Source organism: Carassius auratus, chromosome 20 (assembly GCF_003368295.1).
Source record: "Carassius auratus strain Wakin chromosome 20, ASM336829v1, whole genome shotgun sequence".
NCBI lineage: Eukaryota > Metazoa > Chordata > Actinopteri > Cypriniformes > Cyprinidae > Carassius > Carassius auratus.
The window spans coordinates 7,727,328-7,750,658 of NC_039262.1; the positions used below are offsets into that span (position 1 = coordinate 7,727,328).

The window sequence follows — 23,331 nt, forward strand, 5'->3', positions numbered from 1 at the left end:
TGCAACATTTCTTATTGTTTTTGCAGTGAAAATATACTACAAACAACATTCTTCTAACACTATTATGACTTTTCTGACTTCGAGGAACATTGTAGGGCTCCAGAATAACATTTGCGGAAAACCAGCACCAGTGCCATTAAGTTCTACAGAAGGTGGCCCCAGCACCTGACAGTAAAGCGTGAGTGCCTTATCGCACATGTGAATCTTGGAAATATCAATTTGATGTCTGCATTTACATATGCAAGATGTATTAATAAGAATGCTTACTCAACCGCAGTACTTCTCTAAGATGTTTCCTGTCAGATGCCAAATTGAAATTTATTAGAATGCATGCAAAACTACTTCTGAGACGTTTATCAGATTGCATTTACATTACATTACATTTACATTTATTCATTTAGCAGACACCCTTAGCCAAAGCGACTTACAAATGAGATTACACATAGATGTTTCCTAGATATTTAGCAGACATCTGTACTTGTGCTTTCTAGGTAGTTGAGATGCAGATCAAATTAACTTTTACTGTCATAATGTCCAAATATAATTCTATAAATACAAATATATATATATATATATATATGTGTGTGTGTGTGTGTGTGTGTGTGTGTGTGTGTGTGTGTGTGTGTGTGTGTGTGTGTGTGTGTGTGTGTGTGTGTGTGACTCTGGACCACAAAACCAATCTTAAGTGTCCATTTTTCAAAATTAAGATCTCTACATCATCTGAAAACTGAATAAATAAGCTTTTCATTGATGTATGGTTTATTGGGATCGGACAATATTTGGCTGAGGTGTAAAAAAATATAAATACTTTGAATCTTAGCAATGCATATTACTAAACATGATCTTTACTTAATATCCTGATGATTTTTAGCATTAAAAAGGAAAATCTATAATTGTGACCCATACTAAGTTTTTTTAGCTATCGCAAAAAATCTACCCCAGCGTCTTAAGGCTGGTTTTGTGATCCAGGGTCACATATATTAGACAGTGGAAATGGCCTATAAGTACATCTCTGCAGCCATCTACCAGTGTTAATTAATACTTTTTTTTTTAATTTTAAAGAAGTGTTGTCTTTCCTACATAATGAAGTTGTTCCTGTAGTTTTACTATGTCAAATCCTTGGTAAATGGATTCCCAACTCAGTAGCGTTTGTTCTGATATTAGCTTTAAACAGTTGCCCACAGAAAAAAACATGGGGTGCTGCAGCACCCTCAGCACCACCACTTCCTGCACCACTGATTGAACTTTTGTTATCATTTTATCATTTTCAGTACGGTGAACTCTTCCCTTTCACACTGTGAACTCCCTTCCTTTTTACACTTTAGTGAGTGCGTCGCCCTTTCACGCGTGAGAAGAAACCGCCTCTGAGGTAGTGTTGCACAACTTCCCATCTCATTTTAGTTCCCATGCAGTGCAACTGTGAATGTGATTTTTCAGAGATCCTCTCAGAATAAATGAAACTGGTAGTTACAATTACGGTAAGATGAACATCTGAATTACTTTTTATATATAAATATTTACATCTATAGATTATATGTTTTTCTGGACTCATTTGGTTTGATGACATGCATAAATGAGAATACAAATAATGCCTTAATAAACATGCACATGCATTTCTCATCCTTCAGATGGTTTTGTTGGCGCATATTAGACTATTTGTATATCTTGTCCTTGTAACTGGAATTTATAATGGTATGTACTTATTTACTCTATAACATTGTATGAATTTTTGGCCAATTAATCAACATGTTTCATAAACGGATCTTTTTGTAATAAACAAAGTTTTGATGCAATGCAACTGTGTTTAACAGTTAAGGCCTGGACTTACCATTACAACATAACCATTAATATGGACTGGACAACAGCTCGTCAGTGGTGTCAGAAGCATTACACTGATATGGTGGCCATCCAAAACCATGCAGAAGTTGAATACCTCAACCAAGTTCTACCTTTCAATAAAGGATACTATTGGATTGGCATTAGGAAGATTAATGGTAACTGGATGTGGGTTGGGACCAAAAAGAACTTGGACCCTGAAGCAGAAAACTGGGCAGAAAATGAACCAAATAACAAGGGATCTGAACAAGACTGTGTAGAGATCTACATTAAGAGGATCAAAGAAACAGCCAAGTGGAATGATGAGAGGTGCAGCAAAAAGAAAGCAACTGTCTGTTATTTAGGTGAACACACTTTATAACATGAATTATTGTAAAGTTTAACTGTAAATACATTTGAAATTATTTAAATAATACAGTTTTGTGTAATACATATAAATGTATATGATAATGTTAATGATTATTTTAATGGTCTTACTGCCACAATAATGCAAATGTTTTTCATATGGCATATGATATTTTCATATGCATGCTTACATAAACTTTAGTTTAAACTTGTGCTGTTCTTGACCTAAAAAATGTTGAAGACACTAAATATATATAAATAATTTGCAACACGAAAGTAATGCTATTTTCTGTCAATATGCTGTCAGTGTGTTTATGAATATGATAATAAATTAAAATAATATGATAAGACAAACCCAATTTTTAATATCAGGCATCGTGACAGAATTTTTTTGTGCAGCTAAAATAAGTGGAAGGGGATGATGGCAGAAACATTACATATGGCCACATCTAGTCATTAAAGCTCAGTCTCAGTCAGTCAGTTAAAACAGTTAATTCTTTTTAAGTATATGCAGTATATTTGGAGAGATTATTTGCAGTTTAATGCACATTAACCACTGTTGAATAATAAGTATACATTGTATCCAGCTCTAATTGAAACCTTATCCTTCCTTTGTGGTCATAAAATCTTATTTTCTTGTTTGCAGCCTCCTGCTCAAAGGAATCCTGCAGTGAGCATGCTGAGTGTGTGGAGAATATTGGGAGCTACGAATGTCAATGTCTCCCAGGTTTCACGGGGCCACGCTGTGAGGAAGGTGCTGTAGAATTGATCCAAGTTTAAATATTTGGTCTTCATTGTGTGCATTTTGTAATGAAGTTACCATTTTCACGTTTGCCTAATAAACTAAAAAGTTTAGACTTGTTTTAAAAACATTTTACCCTTACAGCTGTCCAGTGTCTGCCCATAATTGATGTCCCTGGTGGTTGGATGAACTGCACTCACCCTCTTTCCATTCATAGCTTCAACTCAAGTTGTGACTTCAAGTGTGAGGAAGGATTCGAGCTCAAGGGCTCAAATACAACCTGGTGTGACCAGACTGGGAAGTGGACACACAAACCCCCCACTTGCCAAGGTACTGCATGTCTGCAGAACAGTCCTCATTAAATCATCATGCAGTTGCTGGTTCATACAAGTGCACTGAATGTGAATGAATGCTTTTAATAGTTCTGAGAGCAAAAGAATAGGACACTTCCCTTCATTTCTTGAGAAAGATTTAAATGTTGGGTAACAGTGCTACCCAACATTAACACACTTCTAGACACACCCAAGAAGTGCATAATCTGTAAAGCACTGTTTTAATCTATTTTTCTGTTTGCGTGTGAAGGTACATGAATTTCTATATGATTTCTCAGTGTCATACTGAGTAGCTAAATACACATTTTCATCACAATGTAAGTGACACAATCTTTTCTACACTCAAACATACTCAGTTACTAAGTCTATAATCTCTCTTCTTATTCTGGCAGTTGTAAAGTGTGATCCACTGAAGCCCGTGTCACATGGCTCGCTGCAGTGTTCTGACCCTGTGGAGTTTGCTTATGGCTCCAGTTGCTGGTTAAAATGTGATTTTGGTTTTGCCCACAATAGTACAAATTCCACTCACTGTACCAAAGAGGGAAAGTGGAGTCATATCCCTCCTGTTTGCCAAGGTAACATGCATCTTTAATGCATTTACATTTACGTACATCTTCAGGTCATACTATAGTTATAGCAACAAAATCAGTTTATGAGATGCTTATGGTTTTCCTACAGCTATACAGTGTCCGCCACTCTCTGATGCACCAAGTTATGGAAGCATAACCTGCACACACCCTCTCTCCACCAACAGCTACAACTCCAGCTGTGAGTTTAAGTGTGAAGAGGGTTTTTTGCTTAAAGGTGCAAATTCCACGCACTGTGATCATACTGGGCACTGGACACACAGCACCCCGAGTTGTACAGGTTTGGCATCAGTTCATATAGTTTTGGTTGCCCTACTAGCATTAAAACATATGAAATGTTATAATAATAAACATAATAAATAATAAAATGTTGCTCTATACACACTGTACATGACCAGGCTAGGTGTTTCAGAATTTTTGAAATGTTTTAGAAGAACAGATGAAAAATGTTAATTTTAATAAAAATTTTAATTTAAGCTGTGGCTTGTGACCCTCTCGTGACCCCTGCAAAGAGCCATCTGACATGTGCTGATCCGCTGGGAATGTTCTCTTTTCGTTCTTCTTGTAACACTACTTGTGAGGAGGGATACACACTGAGAGGAGAAACCACACTCACTTGTTTGAGTGATGGCAGCTGGTCAGCACCAACACCTGTATGCCAAGGTAGGTTTAACTCTTCAGTTTGTATCCTTAAATTTTGTCAGTTCAGTGCACATTTTACATTTACATTTTACAGTATGGAACTGAGTGAAAAAAGTCATTTAACTGATAGTTTTAATATTGCACAGATACTAAAAGTTCAATTTGCAGACAAAAACGTGAAGTGCACGGGTACACTACATAAACTTGAAAGTGAGGTGACATACAGCCTAGTATGACCCATACTTAGAAATCATGCTCTGCATTTAACCCATCCAAAGTGCACACAAACACAACATGAACACACACCCAGAGCAGTGGGCAGCCATTTATGCTGCAGCACCTGGGGAGCAGTTGGGGGTTGAATGGCTTGCTCAAGGGCACCTCTGTGGTGGTATTGCCAGCCCGAGAGTCGAACCCACAACCATAGGGTTAAGAGTCAAACTCTCTAACCATTTGGCCACGACTTCCCCTTGAAACTTGAAATGGGAATGCACAATTCTTGTGTGTGCAAACATATTTTTCTTTGTTCATACACTGTTTTCATCTCAGTTATAAGATGTGATGCTCTGGAGTCTGGGCAGCATGGCTCTCTGCACTGTCAGGACCACCTGGGAAAATTCAGCTATGGTACCCTGTGCTGGCTGGAGTGTGGAGCTGGATTTACATTAAATGGAAGTAATTCTACTTCCTGCACCTCACAAGGAAAATGGAGCCATGAATTTCCTGTTTGTCAAGGTATCTTAACACTCTCAATACCCTTTGATGCTACAGTAGGTCTGACTTAAGAGACCATAGATACGTTATTTGTATCACAATGTTAAATAAACATAAATAAATGACAAAGATTTAGCATTGACATCTGTGTAGTATAATATCACGGACAGTACACTGTTAAAATAAAGGTTCCAAAAATAATGGGGTTTAACAGAAATGCCATTAAGGGGGTCATGAACTGCCTTTTTAAATTATTTTGTACTGTTCTCTGAGGTTCACTTATAATGTTATCGAGATTTTTACATTAAAAAAACAAACAAAAAGAATAGGGCACTTCCCTTCCTTTCTTGAGAAACATTTTAATGTTGGGAAACAGTGCTACCCAACATTAACACACTTCTGGGCACACCCTAGAAGTGCACAAACTGTAAAAAGCACTGTTTTAAGCTATATTTTCTGTTTGAATAAACAGTAATCAATATTTTATGCATTCATCGCAGTGGTGACCTGCAATGCAATCTTGGCTCCTGCAAATGGTCATCTGACATGTGCTGATCCTTTGGGGAAATTCTCTTTTCGTTCTTCTTGTAATGTTTCCTGTGATGAGGGATACAAAATTAGAGGAAAAGCTACACTCACTTGTCTAAGTGATGGCATTTGGTCAGCACCAACACCTGCGTGTGAAGGTACATGAATTTCTATATGATTTCTCAGTGTCATACTGAGTAGATAAATACACATTTTCATCACAATGTAAGTGACACAATCTTTTCTACACTCAAACATACTCAGTTACTAAGTCTATAATCTCTCTTCTTATTTTGGCAGTTGTAAAGTGTGATCCACTGAAGCCCGTGTCACATGGCTCGCTGCAGTGTTCTGACCCTGTGGAGTTTGCTTATGGCTCCAGTTGCTGGTTAAAATGTGATTTTGGTTTTGCCCACAATAGTACAAATTCCACTCACTGTACCAAAGAGGGAAAGTGGAGTCATATCCCTCCTGTTTGCCAAGGTAACATGCATCTTTAATGCATTTACATTTACGTACATATTCAGGTCATACTATAGTTATAGCAACAAAATCAGTTTATGAGATGCTTATGGTTTTCCTACAGCTATACAGTGTCCGCCACTCTCTGATGCACCAAGTAATGGAAGCATAACCTGCACACACCCTCTCTCCACCAACAGCTACAACTCCAGCTGTGAGTTTAAGTGTGAAGAGGGCTTTTTGCTTAAAGGTGCAAATTCCACGCACTGTGATCATACTGGGCACTGGACACACAGCACCCCGAGTTGTACAGGTTTGGCATCAGTTCATATAGTTTTGGTTGCCCTACTAGTATTAAAACATATGAAATATTATAATAATTAACATCAGAATTTTTGAAATGATTTAGAAGAACAGATGAAAAATTCTTCACTGATCTCATTTTAATTTAAGCTGTGGCTTGTGCCCCTCTCGTGACCCCTGCAAAGAGCCATCTGACATGTGCTGATCCACTGGGAATGTTCTCTTTTCGTTCTTCTTGTAACACTACTTGTGAGGAGGGATACACACTGAGAGGAGAAACCACACTCACTTGTTTGAGTGATGGCAGCTGGTCAGCACCAACACCTGTATGCCAAGGTAGGTTTAACTCTTCAGTTTATACCCTTAAATTTTGTCAGTTCAGTGCACATTTTACAGTATGGAACTGAGTGAAAAAAGTCATTTAACTGAAAGTTTTAATATTGCACAGATACTAAAAGTTTAATATGCAGACAAAATGTGACGCACACAGGTACACTACATAAACTAGAAATGGGAATGCACAATTCTTGTGTGTGCAAACATATTTTTCTTTGTTCATACACTGTTTTCATTTTCATCTCAGTTATAAGATGTGATGCTCTGGAGTCTGGGCAGCATGGCTCTCTGCACTGTCAGGACCACCTGGGAAAATTCAGCTATGGTACCCTGTGCTGGCTGGAGTGTGGAGCTGGATTTACTTTAAATGGAAGTAATTCTACTTCCTGCACCTCACAAGGAAAATGGAGCCATGAATTTCCTGTTTGTCAAGGTATCTTAACACTCTCAATACCCTTTGATGCTACAGTAGGTCTGACTTAAGAGACCATAGATACGTTATTTGTATCACAAAATTTCTAGACCTGTCCTAACATAAATAAATGACAAAGATTTAGAATTGACATCTTGTAGTATAATATACTATGTAGTATAATATCATGGACAGTACACTCTTAAAATAAAGGTTCCAAAATTAATGGGGTTTCACAGAAATGCCATTAAGGGGGTCATGAACTGATTATTTTATTATTATTTTGTACTGTTCTCTGAGGTTTACTTATAATGTCATCAAGGTTTTTGCATAAAAAAAACATAATTTATAAGTAATAGGTTATTTTCTGTCCTGTTTTGACCCTTCATTGGAACGCTCAGTTGAAATTGGTTGTGGCGGATTGTAGACTTGGAAGTAAAGGCCCACTACTATGACTGGCTAGCAAACACAGCCTACATCCTTCACAGATGGACGCTGCTGTGATTTAATTTAAAACCGCATAAATACTCAGTAGCTGATAACAGATAGCTAAGCGATCACGTAATAAAAACAATTACTCACACTTGTGTGTTGCAACATTGATGTCAGATCCAATATAGTCAGCACAGCATCGTCTTTTAGTTTCAATCTTTCAAAAATCCTGCATTGAATTGTGCCTTGTTGGTTTTTGTGTAGACCTGCATTTGCCGCTTTAGTCATTTGCCTACTACATGTGCGAATCAGTGGATGGGGCTTAACAGGCAGTGATGTAGAAGCAGGCATTGATCTTCTTCTGCAAAGGCCATGTTTAGCCACACTATTACATCATAGAGTGGTGTATTCCACAACCTGTCTTTTTGGCAGACTAGCTTCAATATAAACCATTTTTAGAATATTGAGAAAGTTATGAGTTCTGTAGCTACAATGACCTTTTATATATCAAAAGATCAAGGGAATTTTGATTAGTTTATGAGCCCTTTGAAGGGACCATTGAAGGTTCCCCAAATAATTTTTCAAGGGTTAGTTCCAAAAATGAAAATTAGCCCATAAATTACTCACCCTCAAGTCATCCTAGGTGTATATGACTTTCTTCTTTCAAAAGAATCCAGTCGGAGTATTTTTACAAATGGTCTTTGATCTTTCAAGCTATTTAATGGCACTCAGCGGGTGTTGCAGTGCATCAGTCCAAAATAAGTTAAATAAATTGAATAAATTTGCCCATCCATAATAAAAAATTGTCTCACACGGCTCCGGGGGGTGAATGAAGGGCTCCTTGTAGCGAATCAATGCATTTTTGTAGGAAAATTATCCATATTCAAAATGTTATCATCACTTTAATGCAGCTTCCTTGTACAACAGTGAGCACAAGCTAGATTAAATTGATTATTAAGTTTTAATATGGTTATTTTTCTTACAAAAACGCATCGATTTGCTACAGGAGGACTTTACCCCCCCCCCCCCCACCCCCGAGCTGGGTGCCTTTAAGTAGCTTAAAAGAGCAAATACATTTTTTATATAACCCCGAATAGATTTGTCTGAAAGATGAAAGTCATATACATCTAGAATGACTTGAGGGTGAGTAACTGATGGGCTAATTTTAATTTTGGGGCGAACTAACCCTTTAATGGAACAATTTTTTTTTTATGGAAAAATTAGTTTTAAGAACATTTTAATAACATGGAATATATATATATATATATATATATATATATATATATATATATATATATATATATATATATATATATATATATATATATATATATATATATATATATATATATATATATATATATATTAAATCAGTTCATTATTATTTATTTTCATTTATTTTTAAAGAGTGCAAGACATAGAGCTTTTGATTCTCTGTTCAATAGCACGGCAATGCAACCCCTTAATTAAACCCTCTCATGGCACTGTAACCTGCACTCATCCTAATGGGCAGTTCAGCTTCGGTACAGTGTGTAATGTGAGCTGTCAGGAAGGCTTCAAACTACATGGGACACCCCAAATAGAGTGCTCGGAGATGGGGAAGTGGACAGACACCCCAGCCTTCTGCTCAGGTAATCGCTCTTGGGAGTTCTTATTTCACCTCACACATGTGATATCTCATATTCATTTGTCACCTGATTAAAATGATATGAGAATCAGAAAAAAAGAAATTGAATTTAAAACAACCTGTTTTGAAATGAAACAGGGAAATTCATTTTATCTGATGACATTTATTTATATTTTCCACAGCTCAACAGTGCCCCCATTTGGCCGCTCCAGTAAATGGCTGGTTGAACTGTTCTCATCCTCACTTCTCGTTTAGCTATGGTTCAAGATGCTTCCTGGGATGTGAGACTGGCTTTGAGATTACAGGAGTGCCAGTCATGGAATGCTCTGCTTCTGGGAACTGGAGTCAGGAGATGCCCTATTGTGCTGGTATCTAGGTCTTGGCAAATGCTGAATTTGGTTTATTTTTTGGGAACCCATTCAAGGCATATTCTCTTTAGGTTCTATTTTTTTTAAATAACATTCTTAGAATGTTCTAAAAAATAAAAAAAACTAGCTGTTATTTATACACTGATGAATACAAAGGCCTTGATCAGACCTTTAAGACAGATCTTATTAAGAATCATGGGATGTAAAAAAAAAATAAATAAGAAACATTCTTCACTAAACATTCTCCTTACGTTTCTCTTTGAAATGGCAGCTGTTCGTTGTGATCCCCTTTCACTCTCTCATCTTCCGGAGCTGGGAACTCCACCCTCAATGAACTGCTCTCACCCCCATGGAAACTTCAGCTTTGGATCTCAGTGTACGTTCCAGTGTGCCGAGAGCCAGAAGCTCAGTGGAACCAGTCAGCTCAGCTGCACCTCCAGTGGGTACTGGACCAACTCTCCACCAAGTTGTGTTGGTAAGGCAAACTCTTTCAAACCCATCATTATCTGTGCATCAATTCAGCAGAAAAATACTGCACTTTAATATTGCACATATTGAATTTTAATCGCACTTAAAATGGAAGGCCACCAAAACTTTAAGACAACATCTATTATGTGTTTTAGTAAAGGAGATGTCAGTGGGTGCCGGCATGCTGATGTATGCAGCTGTGGGAGCTGCTTCTTCCGCTGGTCTACTTCTATTCGGAGGACTAATGTTTCTGTTGATGCGCCAATTGTTTAAAAAGAGTAAAAAACTGATTGATCCTGTTCCACCCTTGGAACAACCGTTTTTATACTAATAAAAATTGTCTTTTATTGGGAATTGTCTAAATAAGTTGGTTGGTATTTAACAACATACTTTACATTTAACACGATACTTTATTTAGTGCTTGTAAACTGTTTAAATGTTTAGCTTTAGTACATTTATTCATTTAGCTGATGCTTTTATCCAAAGCGACTTACAATTGCTATATATGTCAGAAGTGGCACGCCTCTGGAGTAACTAGGGGTAAAGTGTCTTACTCAGGGACACATTGGTGTCTCACAGTGGATTTGATCCCGGGTCTCTCAGACCAAAGGCATGCGTCTTATCCACTGCACTAACACCACCCCCAACACCTTTAGCATGTACTATTCTAATAAATCGCAACATGGACCAGTCCCATCACTTCCAGGAACAATTTAGCACTAAACGTTTCTCAAAATACAAATTCATACAGATTTGGAACAACATGAGGGCAAGTATGACAGAATTTTAGTTATCTAAACTAAATGAATTCTTCTCCACTGCAGCTAATTACAGTCTGACTGACTCTTGATGGGAAGAGAATTTGAACCCAACATTTGAATTCTGTTAAAATAAATATACATTTAAGTAAAGTAACTGATATTTTACATCTAGTTTTGTGCTTGCAATAAATAAAAAACTGAACTAAACTATGTGTTGTGTGTTGAAATATCCACGTCAGTAGGGCAGTTATTTGCACAATATAAATTTACATTTATAGTTTCCAGCATTGTCATATACTAATAATGTAGTATCAGTAGGACCATTCCTATCATTGTGACCCCCTCACTAGGTGTGAGAGAGACAGTGTGAACACTGCCAGAAACACCCTGTTCCACCCACTCACACACCCACTGTTAAGCATTGCCCTATGTGCTGCTCCAGAACAGACACCCAGGTCAGTATGTGCTGCCTCTAGGCACTGTGCCCACTGTCAACCAGGCCCAAATTCCAGACTCTGGCCTTTAGTTGCCCCTTCACCTTCTATGTAAGAGGCTTTGAGGTCAGAAGTTAATGAGCAGTTTCTATAGCTATGGTCTCTACTATAAGTGGCAAAACATGTCTAATGTTTTTTTTTAACATTTACATGTAAAGTAACTCATTTTTATGAGCTATGTATAAAAGCCTTTTTTTAGTTAATATGTGACCCTGGATCACAAAACCAAAACATTGAGATTTATACATCACTGGAAATCTGAATAAATAAGATAAATAAGATTTCCATGAATGTATGGGTTGTTAGGATAGGATAAGATTTGGCTGAGATGCAAGTATTTGAAAGTCTGGAATCTGAGGGTTCATAAGAAATTTTTTGTGTGAAAATCACCTTCTTAGCAATGCATATTACAAATAAAAAAGTATATATATATATATATATATATATATATATATATATATATATATATATATATATATATATATATATAGGGTCACACATACATTAAGAAATATTTGAATGTGCAAATGTAATGCATACAGGGCCCGTCTGTTTCTACTGCTGGTCAGTAGGAGCTCAGCATTTAAGCACAGAAGGAGCTGGAAGGAGAGAGATGCACGGGTGCCTAACCAGTCGCATCTGTCCGGGCATTAACGCAGCGTGACGCCAATTATATCGCTTAAGAGGAAGCGGGTCTGGAGCCCATCCTGGCACGAAATGCGTAATAAATAACTGATCAGCTGACTGGATGCCTCCTGGCTGCTATCATAATAATAACGAGACTATTGCTACCCACTGTGACCGTATGATAGCCGTTTGATTATTTTTCGTTTACTTTGGCTGCTTGGCTTGCCAGAGGCCAGTCTCGCGCCAATAAATACATGAGGGACGGAGATGCGCGTGCCGTTGCGGATAACGTTGCCCATCGGTAAACCGATACAGTCATTCCTGTAAAATTAATTTGTTTTTGTTTTTTATTAAATATTTACAGATTGCATCAAATGTTTTGTGCACTGTTAGGTCTAACTGCTGTGTTACTATATGTGAGTCAGTTTTTTTTTCAGTGGCCGCTGTGATTAGCAGGAACCAGATCATAAGAGTGAGTCATGGGTGTTTCTAGTCTTTTACTGGAGCACCCCATAAAAAGTGTTACTATATACGTTACTAATATGCATATAGAGATTGTATTTACCTGCAGTAGGCCTATAGAATTGTTCACAAGCTGTATGCGCAAAAAAGAGCTGAAGAATCCACTTACCGCAGCAAACAATTCAGTGTTTGAGTATAGCCTATTGTCCGAATGAATCAATCAAATCAAATGAATCGCTAACAATTTCAGAACTTTCGACTACAACGTTTAACCGATTTATTAAAAGAGTGATTATTACTGTGATTCTATTCGAATTAGTTACAATTCTGAATTCACAATTCAGCTGAAGGAAACAACTGATGTGACAAAATATTGTCGATAATGGTCGGAGTCGGTTTTCACTCACCATTCGAGACTTTCGTTCCTGAATCAAGGAATAGTAGTATTTAATAGTATATATATAATAGTAGTATATGTTAGCCTACTACAGGTTTCCTCGAATGGAAATTAAAAAAAATTCTGAATAAGTAGTTCTACGAGGACATTTTTATTTAGCCCTATTACATTATTTTTAAATAAATATTACACCTCCAGTTATTAGAATAACCGTAACACGAACATTTGCTCATGAAAACAAATTTTTCATCTCATCTCTGCTCTGCAACCTCTCCTGACAGACAGTTAAATTGTTCCTGCCCAGTGACTTGTGCCTCTTACATCTGGAGGTCTGATAGCAGAGTAAGAAATGTGAACCTGGTACAGACAGAAAAGGGTTCATTGCTAGGGCAAAGAGGCACAGTATGAAGGGCTTTCTATCATTGCAGCATACCTTACATTTTCACCTGACATTATTCTCAACCCCTACAGTAGGCCTACACCAAACTGGAACATGGGTACATTCCAGAAGGTCAGCCCCATGGCTTTATGGGTGGTCACATGCAAGCCCATATAAAAATACAAGAATTTATGTTGGCTTGATCTAATAAAATTACTAAATAAAAATCACTATTCATGAGAGAACATGACCAGATGTGGTGCATATTTATGGGTATTTCTGATACTGAAGTGTGAATCTAAAGATCTGGGCAATGCTATGCCCTGTGGTGGACCACCATCTGGCTCTGGTAAAGTGCCATAAAGATATGCATCATGATACGAGGTGATGAAAGCCTAGACTAGGTATGACCTTGAGTTTGGAAAATGTAAATTCTTAACCCACACTGCAATATAGTGTGTGATTGTTTGTGGATATTAAAAGTTACAGTCTCATAGGGACAAACTGCAAGATAAATCCAAATTTTACTTAAATTTTTTTTTCATCTAATATTTCAGATTAAAGATGTAAATTGGGCTGCAATTAGAAACAATGGCATTTTAAGCCTTTCATCTGTATTGAGGGTCAGGAGTCGGACCTCTATCACAAAAGTGTGCCTATTTGATACACTTATTTTTATGCTTTTTTGGATGTAAAAGGAAATAAATAAAATTTACTTACAGAGTTGTTTAAATCTGAGTCTGACACACAAAAGGAAACATTTGCCACGTTTGTTTTCTGCAGAAGATTATGGATAAATATCCATCTCATCCAGCGGTCTTTGTGTTTTCTGTCTTATAAAATGCCCAATTACTATTTTGGTGTGAGAAACTGCTGCAAAGATTCACTGTGTGAGTGAACTGTCCGAAAGAATCAAAGTGAGCAAAGAGTTTCAGATCTTTTTGCATTGACATCACTGACAGTATAAAGATCTATCACTAACATTTTACTGGAGCAAGGCAGGAATTTCACTGTAGTAAAAATTATGCCTATGGCAGTTCAAGTTAAAAACAATTAATCAAGAAACAATCTTGACAGATCTTTGGCTATTTCAAATACCAGGTGCCTAAAAGTAGAAGTGTTGTGCCAGTAACCTTTTTATTGTAATTCAGTTACACAAATATTACACGCATAAAATAATAAATACAAATTACACAAAGAACATTTTTATCACAGTACATTTTCGTTGAACAATCACCACCACCATTTCTACCCTAAAACATGCAAAAGCAGAACACACACAAGCATATATACACACACACACACACACACACACAAACACACTCTCCTCATACAGTATCTTTCCCAAGCTCTCTGAATGATGCTCAAGAGGCAAAATATGAATCTTGCATTGAATACAACCGGTCAATGGGTGTTAAAAGGGAGGGTTCACTGGATGACATACAGTCTCCAAAATGACACAGAGGGTCACTGTCTGTATCGTCATAGAGTGTGTCACAACCTATATATAAAGAGAGAGAAATGGGATGAGAAAAAGTATGTCACTGCATTTTTACTGTATTTTGTGAGGCTAGTGTGTGTTTTGTACCATAGGGATGCATGTGGTCTCCAGGCATCTGAGGAGGGGTGAGCCCTTGTCTGAAGGGGTCCAGCTTGAAGCCCTGCGAGTCTAGACGGATATTCTGCTGGGTAAGTGAATATGAACCTGCACACTCCAGCTCAGCAGGCAGACTTCCACAAGAGGGCGCTGTGGTCATATTAAAAAAAAAATAACTTTAAGTTATTAGTCTCTAGCATTTTAAAAATTATTACTTATTACTCGTTTCAGAATGTTCAGAAAGCATCCAAACGTAGCCTAATGTTTGTAATGCAAACGTGTAATGCAAAATTATAAAATTGAACATCCCCTTCATCCATTCTTTTTATCTAACATTCATTCGCAGACAATTTTTAAACATTTTTTTAAAATGGGAACCTAAAAAACGTTCTTACAACATGTGTTTGTTAGCTGGGAAAGTTGGTACAAAATATAGCGGAAATTTCTGTCCCGGTACAAAGCTTAAGAATATTTAATAAAACATGAACTGTTAAGATTCGGTTGTTTGGTAACTGTGGCTGTAACAATCTTGGATGCATTACATGACCCAGGGTTAAAAGTGCTGCTAATTACAAGTATGAAACATTTTTTTTAAAAGTGGTGTTTAAAATGAAGTTAACCAAAGCAAAGCATAAAACGTTTGTGAATTTATATACCAGTGTGTTGTGATTGGCTATCCCTGTTCTCCTGAGGGGACACATTTTGCTTCTGCTGCTGTTGTCTTCTTGCCAGTTTTTTCATCTACAAAGACAAGAGATTGACATAATAAAAACGTTCACATATAGTAATGAGAAAACTAATAAGAGAAAATATCCCTTTATAATGCGAAGGAAGGCAGAAAACACACAGGAAAGGAAATCCAAATCTAATCTAAGGTGATCTATATATAATATGTCATCAGTTTCCTACACGAGGCAATAACACAGCTTGTTTCCTTATTGGCAAGCTCATATACTGCAGAAAGAGGTCTGTTATCAATTGCATAAGTTGATGCTCTTTCAATGAGTGTGTTTGTCTGTGTCGGTGGGCATCACATTACCTTGGCTCTTTGGTTTTGGAACCAGACCTGAACGACTCGTACGCTCAATCCTGTCTCTGCTGCCAGCGTCTCCCTTACCTTACAAAAGAGAGAGAGACATAGTGTGACCTTCATGGTCTACGGGTCATGTAGGCTAACTGATGAACTGACCCACACTGGAGTATCAGATCAACAAAGATAGATACAGCAATGCAGTCCAGAACAGCTGCGGCTGCACAAAAACCTCCTTCACAAATCTTACAGTAAAAGAAACATTAAAAAACAAAAGGTTAATCTATAGAAGTAAATGAAAAGCCTGATGCTTTAATGAGATTCTTAAACTATTACACAATACAAATTGACAGTATCTAAAGTAGTTTACTTTATAGTAAGTCAGCGTAGTTATAAAGTAAGTAGTAATATTTGTAAAATATTTTACGTTCTGTTATTATTTAAATAGCAGACCTTTCGACATGGTTTGGATGAGACCTCAAAAGAAGCTTTGAAAGCACGTCTCTGCTGTGTTGTGAGAATGGTACGAGGCCTTTTAGGTCTCTTGTGTTCCATGTCTCCTATTGTGTTAGACTCCCCTGTGGTCTTAATGTTGTCTTCGTCATCGTCCTCCTCACCATCTTCACTTTTACCTGTATTTAAAGAAAAAGAGGTATGTAATGCTTAACAGCAAACAGATCTTCACTAGAAATAGTAACAATAATAAAAACTTAAGCTAATTAAGCAACCAATATCTGTTTGAACAGTTAAAATTATTTAACAGGCTTACAGTAAGAAATACATTGAAAATAGTGATTCATGAATAGGCATCTATACTACTATTCAAAACTTTGGGTTCAGTAGGATTTTCTTTAAATAAATTAATATTTTTAATCAGCAACTACTGTATGCATTACATTTATCAAAAGTGACAGTAAAGACATTTGCAATGTCACAGAAGATTTCTATTTTATATAAATATTCTATATATTACTCTCTTTCTCTCTCTCAATATATTCAGATATATTAATATTATTTGTTAATTTATAGCATTATAATATTCTGCTTTATTCATATAATTTATTAACAATATATTTGTATTTATTACTACTAGTACTATTTTGATACATATGCTTCATTCTTAAATCTAGTGTAAGCACTGCAGCGCCAGTGAGTGTATAGTGTACCCGAAATGTGTGTAAAAACAGTAAGAGTGGGTTAAATCCTGGTACTGAAGGACTCCAGCACTGCACATTTTGGATGTCTCTTTTATTTAACGCACCTGATTTATATAATCAGATCATTAGCAGAGGCACCATGAATTTACTCAATGTATCAGATGAGGAAGACATCCAAAATGAGCAGTGCCGTGGTGCTCCAGGACCAGGATTGTTTTAAAACAATACCTGAATCGGAGGTGGTAAGGCTGGCCAGTTGGTTGTGATAGTCTCTGGCACAGAAAAGCCTGTCCCCTGTGAGCACACAGCGGTCTCCCTTCTGCAGCCTGCAGCCGCACACACAGCAGCAGAAACACCGCAGGTGGAAAACCGCAGTGCCTGCGTGCATCACCAGCTCGGCCGGAGAGATGACCTCTGCACAGCCCTTACACCGTACCAAAAACAACCTGACAGGAAAAGAAAGAAGGAATTAATATACTGAAAAAGAGACTTCATTATACAGAATAAACTGCTTTTGAGATCGTTTAATGAATCGACAGCGTATAGGCTAATTTGCCATTATACATAGTTTTGGATTGATACATTTTTTGTGTCTACACTGAAAAAAAAACCCAATCGATTTTAGAAGAGAAGACATGAACAATTTTGTTAAGGGATCTCTCATTCATTTCTAAGGAATCTGCAAACAATATTTGATGTTCACACAACTCTGACAGAAAATCAATGGTGTCAAGGCTGTGATGTGTTATCAAGGCACACATTATCCAATGGAACAGCCATGGACCTTGTTATCTCCCAATAATAAGACCATGGCTGTATCTGAAATATAGAAGTGAAAAACTGTTTGTGAACATAGGAGTATGTACAAATTCACAGTATTCATAAAACAGTAGGCAAACTACTACTGTTTCCTGCGAGATTCTGAAGTGCGCATCTGATGGACACTTTTCTATCCCATGACACCCTGAGAGAGGACTTGTGAATGCCTGTGAACCAATGCAACTGACCCTGGTAGGTCACATAACAATGACAACATGACTTATGTAGTACATCCGGATCACATTCATACCATAAAGAACATACTTTTTAATGGTCACTTATGACTTACTTATTTAAAAGAAAACCTACTCAGAGAGTGTGCGATTTCGGATGAAGTCCATCTCTGGTACAGCTGTAATTATGACAGTGTTATATTTACAATATATGAACTGTAAGGTGGCAAAAATACACAAAATGACACGTAGTTGCTTTAAAATCTTTTGATGAAGAGTACAAAGAAAGATTTTGTTCTTCTGGGATGTTTTATGTTGATGTACCATCAGAGATTCCAAGAATGTTGCTGAGTCGCCCCGTCCATCAAAAAGTGAGACAAGAACTTGCCATGTCCCCTCCACCCAAAAAAAAGCTATGCAGACGCATACCCCCAGCATGGTGAGTGTGCATCTTAGCGCCTGGCAACCAGAGCTGGGTTTCAGTGGGTTAGACAGAGGCGGCCGGCTCCACGACTGTGTCCGGGGCAGGACTCCCGGGGTGGGGGGAGAAAGGAGCTCGGCAGGCCATGGCTCCAGACGGAGAGAAAGAATCACGCCTCCCGGTGGGCGAGGCTGGTCCAGGGAATGATCTTAACTCGACTTAACCAAACCCAGACAAAGGAGGGAGCTGGCCCAGAGCCTCGCTGCCATTGTCCTGCCCTGGCAGACACCACATTTTCTGTTTGTCAAACTGGCCTGAGATTTCCGCGCCCGGAGGGGGGGGTGGACAGTGGAGCTGTAGTTTAAGGTTTGGTGTGAGCGTGACAGGGAGGCTTAGAGAGAATGACCCCTAGAGGTGTGACAGCTTCAGACTTGGGCTGACAGGCTACTCCTTAATAGAAGACACTAGAGGCAAAACAACTGTTTTTCATGTACCAGTAAATTTTTATATTAAGGGTTATTTTGCTTCTATAATAATATCTTTTTTTAGAAAAAGTACACATTATTTATTGTACTTTCAAAGTTCACATTTAAATTACAATACATATCTTCAACGTTGTTTTCTTAAAATGCACCAAAAAGTAGCACTACACAACATTTTCTAGTAGGTTCTCACAGGTTTGTTCATATAATATTTGTCTGATTGTATTTCTAAAAACGCCACTGAAATGCTCAGATTTTTGTTCTGGAAATGTATGCAAATTAGTGCATATCAAATGAAATAACACATCAATTGAAATATATTTAGACATAATAATTTAGAAAACTTCCTTCTGTACTGTGATCAATCAACTGGGGAAAGTGTTGATATCTGTAAAACATTTTACCCTGTTTACCTGTGATGTCTTCATGCTAAAAAGTCAAGTAACTTTTATTTACATAGGATAAGAGGTTTCCATTTCAAGCACAGACAGTACTGAAATACTGATTACTGTATGTACACGCATAAAATTTTCGGCTGTGTTTCTCTTTTACAATTTGTACCAATTATAAGCTTTTGGCTAGAGATCAGCGGGTGTTATTGTTGGTATGCGTATCTCAGCTAGTTGCATGGGAGCATTGCAGTGTGTTCACATGCAGACAGCAAAAATTCCTCTGATAAGTATGAATTGAAACATCCCAAAGCCTTGCATTGTTGAGAACTATTAGTGTTGCCCTGGGGTTGCTGTGGAAACCGCTGCGAGTTCTTTAGGGTTCAGTAGGAGGGACAGAAAAAAGTGCTGCTCAATAAACTCAAGAGCATCTGTGGTATGTGAATGCAGATAGCAGAATATGCCAATTGCATGTTTGTGTATTATAGATATAGTAGATAAATATAAAGTATACATAGTTACAATTAAGTTAATGGTTGCATTGACAAGATAAAAAAAAAATATTTTGACCTGGAAGCATTTGTGTTGATATATTATTGCAACTTGCTGAATCAAAGCTTGAATCTATTTCTCAAACCCTTTTTGGACATTAAGTTAGAAATGTAGTAATATGTTGTAATCTATATAATTTCACATTATCATTAAAATGATAACACAATTTACATAATTATAAATAATGTCCTTTTAAACCAAAAAAAATTCTTTGAAAAACACATTTGACAGGTGTTTTCTACCTTTAACAAGAGTTTTTATTTCATTTTGAAGGCAAACTTTTCTTAAAAAATGAAACCAAATGGAATGTTTTACAGAAGAGCATTTTTAATGCTAGAATTTAATTATCTTTGATAGTGTGACATGATCTATATAAAAAACTCAATGAATTATTTTAACATTTGGTAGTAATAATAAAAGTCACTGTAAGTTATATTTTATTCTCATAGTGGCTGCTTTCCATTTAGCTTACCCAATCAGATTTGGTATCACAGGAATAAATTACATATATTAATATAATGTTAAAATAAAAAAATAGCTTGTAATAATGCTTCCCAATATTGCTATTTTTACTTTTTTTATTATTATTATTATTTTAAGCAACCCTTCTTTTAAAAAAAAATCTTACTAAGCCCAAACTTTTGAACAACAGTATAAATGTTTAACAAATTAAACTCATATTATATTTGAGAGAAATAAAGGAATCGAGAATCACTAAAAAAAATGCACTCTTCTCGTCTGGAGATCACTATTATAACTACTTAACTTACTATTCCTATAAGTCTAAGCATCACTTTAAATCCAAATTAAATTGATCACTGACCCATTTACAGTAAAGCTGCTCCTTAACCTGGTCAGTAAGTGCTGGGTCAGCGTGCTCTCCACCCCTGAGCCCACAGTTAAGCACTGGGCTACTGGGTAGGAGTGCCAGCCAAGCACTGCGTATGTGGCTAATTGGTCAGGTCAGATATCTCACGGTCGGACGGGCATCAAGCAGGGGCACCACTGGGCACCAACCTATCCAGATGCCTTGACATACTTCACACGCAGAGATCCCCTCTACATACACCCCCTGCCCAACACACAAACACACTCATATTCTACCCAGAACATATGGCCCGATCCTCCACACAGCCTCAGCCTTTTTATTATTAAGAGCACAGTGGTCACTTCTCCATCATTGTTACTTCGGCTGATAGACTCAAAATGTGAGTATGCATTATGGGGTTTGGCGAAATCAGAGCTTTTTTTATTGAAAATGTAAACTTTTTGTCAGATACGATACATTAGCCATTTAAATTAAACTTGAGAACTTTAGATGGTGATCAGAACTCAAATAGTGTCCATAACTGCACTCGTTTGTATTTTCCGGGTCATTGCGCTGTGTCACTTCACACACTTTTTTTTTTTAATATGGAGGTGAGAATGTGCATATGAGTGTGTGAATGAGAATCAGAGTGAGTTTTGGGGGTAGTAGGGGGTCCATGCACCGTGTCGGTGTGGCCATATGCTGTCCCCAGCTTGCCGTTGCCACACCGATGGGTCCTGCTAATTTAACACATCTTGACAGCGTGTCAGTAGTGCTGTCCTCCTGATCTAATGGTGTGTGTTTGTGTGTGAAAGCCTCCTCGCATTCCATGGCCCACCGCGACCCTTCCTCCTGCAGTCACCTTGTCTTTCAGGAGTTCTGTGCCAAGTTTCCCAATACACACAGTTTCTATCTCACTCAAAAAACACCAACACTCATAAAATGGGCTATATAAAAATATTGTTTGTGTAAACAGGTATACAATTATGTGCTAACAGAATAGTGCATGTGTAATTTTAAACTGCATGCTGATGTTATGCATTGCAAAATTAAATTAATCAGCCTTCCATATCCAAACTCTAGAGTTAAATAAACAACACTACCATATAAACGGGAATTAAAAAAAAAATCTAAAGTTATTTACTGCATCATTACTAGACAGTGGCTAGATATGTGAACTGAAACCTTAACAATAACATTTTACTGGCTTTATCTACAATGTATCCACTGAAATATTTACATATTGATTATTTCTGTCATTAAGTCATTAAAATGTTCTTTCGAGAATAATGTAAGTGATTGTTGCAGTGCTTAAATAAAGTATAATAAATTTATTTTTTCTCTTATTTCAAAATAGGTCTGTCAACTCAATTTCGTTGAGAAATAAAACTGATAGGCTATAGGTTATTCATTGTAAGCTCTAAATGTTTACAAAGGGGGAAAAAAATCCAGCGCACTCACAAATGCATTTCTAAAAAAAAATTCAAGCAGTCAATTATATACACAGAGAAAGTCGAACATATTTCTCGCAATAATCTCGTCCCATTTTTCTTTCTTAAGCATTCAGTTTATATATATATATATATATAATAGCGAAGACAGAAACAAATATTTGAAAATAGCAAAGCAATGAATAAATAAATAAAAACAACAATAAAGAAATTAAGTTAATATGAAGACCTAGCCAAGTTTAGTTTCATCTCACTAGAAGAAGCTTATAATTACCTTGGACTCACGTCACACTTTCCCGCGTTGAACTTAATAGTAATTCAGTTTGAATTAAACGAAATCATTGTTGAGACAAACAGTAATAATAAGAGTCTTACTTCTGGTAGTCTCGCTTGCAGTAGAGTGTCTTGTTGCGAAGGAAGCAGGTGTCTTTCAGAGGCTCGCGACATGATGCGCAGTGCAGGCAGCGCTCGTGCCACAGTCCGTCCTGCACGCGGAGCAGGTACCTGTCCCGGATGAGCTCATTACAGCCTTCACACACGCTCTTTCTCCACGTCTGCAAAAAAAAGGCACATTTATAGTGCGACTGTATTTAAACAAAAATATTAATTCTTAAGTGTAATTTACAAAATTGTATATTGTTTTAGCTGCCATCCTTTTAAAATTATACTATCCCAAGAAGATGTGAAAGTAAAATAAATTAAAGTTTAATGTAATTTAAAATTAGAAAAATAGGCTAAATATTGAAAAAAAAAAAAACTTAATCCACGAGCATTACAAAATGAAAACTATAAGCACCATCAGAAATACAGAACAAATTAGATTTCGAGTTTCATTAAAATATTTACTTCTAAAATTATTCAGGCAAACATAAAACGACTTGCGACATCAAAATAACAGTCAGTGCGCATAGCATTATTTACTGTCACATGTCAGCAGATTTATCAAGACCAGTAACTATGGCCTTCTATTATACTGTACATGACAAAACTTTACCAAAACTTTAAAAAATGCGATAGGATTAGACATACATCCACCTACCATTGATGAGAAAATATCCTTTTGTCGCTCCGAGTAACTTTCGACAGATGCTTAAGTTGTAAAAGCACACAAAAGCTCCATATGAAAATAAACCTGTGCGTCATTTACTCTCTCTCTCTCTCTCTCTCTCTCTCTTTCTCACACCACACACACACACCA

At 37.0% G+C, this 23,331-nt stretch overlaps 2 protein-coding genes across 2 annotated transcripts; one reads left to right on the top strand and one right to left on the bottom strand.

Moving 5' to 3' along the window:
• The first annotated feature begins 1,364 nt into the window (after window positions 1-1,364).
• LOC113120757 (P-selectin-like) lies at window positions 1,365-10,470 on the top strand. The gene is made up of 18 exons (XM_026290778.1): window positions 1,365-1,478; window positions 1,629-1,692; window positions 1,812-2,180; window positions 2,828-2,935; window positions 3,068-3,253; window positions 3,648-3,830; window positions 3,934-4,122; window positions 4,320-4,505; window positions 5,034-5,219; window positions 5,699-5,884; window positions 6,027-6,209; window positions 6,313-6,501; window positions 6,642-6,827; window positions 7,075-7,260; window positions 9,117-9,302; window positions 9,481-9,666; window positions 9,938-10,141; window positions 10,290-10,470. Exons 1-18 carry the CDS (start codon window positions 1,455-1,457, stop codon window positions 10,463-10,465), a joined length of 3,177 nt encoding a protein of 1,058 aa, XP_026146563.1. The 5' UTR covers window positions 1,365-1,454; the 3' UTR covers window positions 10,466-10,470.
• A 3,913-nt stretch (window positions 10,471-14,383) lies between these two features.
• On the bottom strand, window positions 14,384-23,286 carry LOC113120758 (LIM homeobox transcription factor 1-alpha-like). Its single transcript, XM_026290779.1, has 8 exons — window positions 23,173-23,286; window positions 22,509-22,687; window positions 17,267-17,484; window positions 16,335-16,513; window positions 15,891-15,968; window positions 15,508-15,592; window positions 14,843-15,001; window positions 14,384-14,755 (listed from the first exon to the last, which is right to left on the bottom strand). Exons 1-8 carry the CDS (start codon window positions 23,173-23,175, stop codon window positions 14,619-14,621), a joined length of 1,038 nt encoding a protein of 345 aa, XP_026146564.1. The 5' UTR covers window positions 23,176-23,286; the 3' UTR covers window positions 14,384-14,618.
• Between the last annotated feature and the right edge of the window lie 45 nt (window positions 23,287-23,331).

What these genes read in the sequence shown, in the direction of transcription:
- LOC113120757 (XM_026290778.1), top strand. Translation starts at nt 1,455, where the DNA reads ATGAAACTGGTAGTTACAATTACG. An exon ending in TATCCCTCCTGTTTGCCAAG is followed by an intron (nt 6,210 to 6,312) that starts GTAACATGCATC and finishes GTTTTCCTACAG; the next exon opens with CTATACAGTGTCCGCCACTC. An exon ending in CAGCACCCCGAGTTGTACAG is followed by an intron (nt 6,502 to 6,641) that starts GTTTGGCATCAG and finishes TTTTAATTTAAG; the next exon opens with CTGTGGCTTGTGCCCCTCTC.
- LOC113120758 (XM_026290779.1), bottom strand. An exon ending in TCCAAAACCAAAGAGCCAAG is followed by an intron (nt 15,593 to 15,890) that starts GTAATGTGATGC and finishes TTGTCTTTGTAG; the next exon opens with ATGAAAAAACTGGCAAGAAG. An exon ending in AGACCACATGCATCCCTATG is followed by an intron (nt 14,756 to 14,842) that starts GTACAAAACACA and finishes CTTTATATATAG; the next exon opens with GTTGTGACACACTCTATGAC.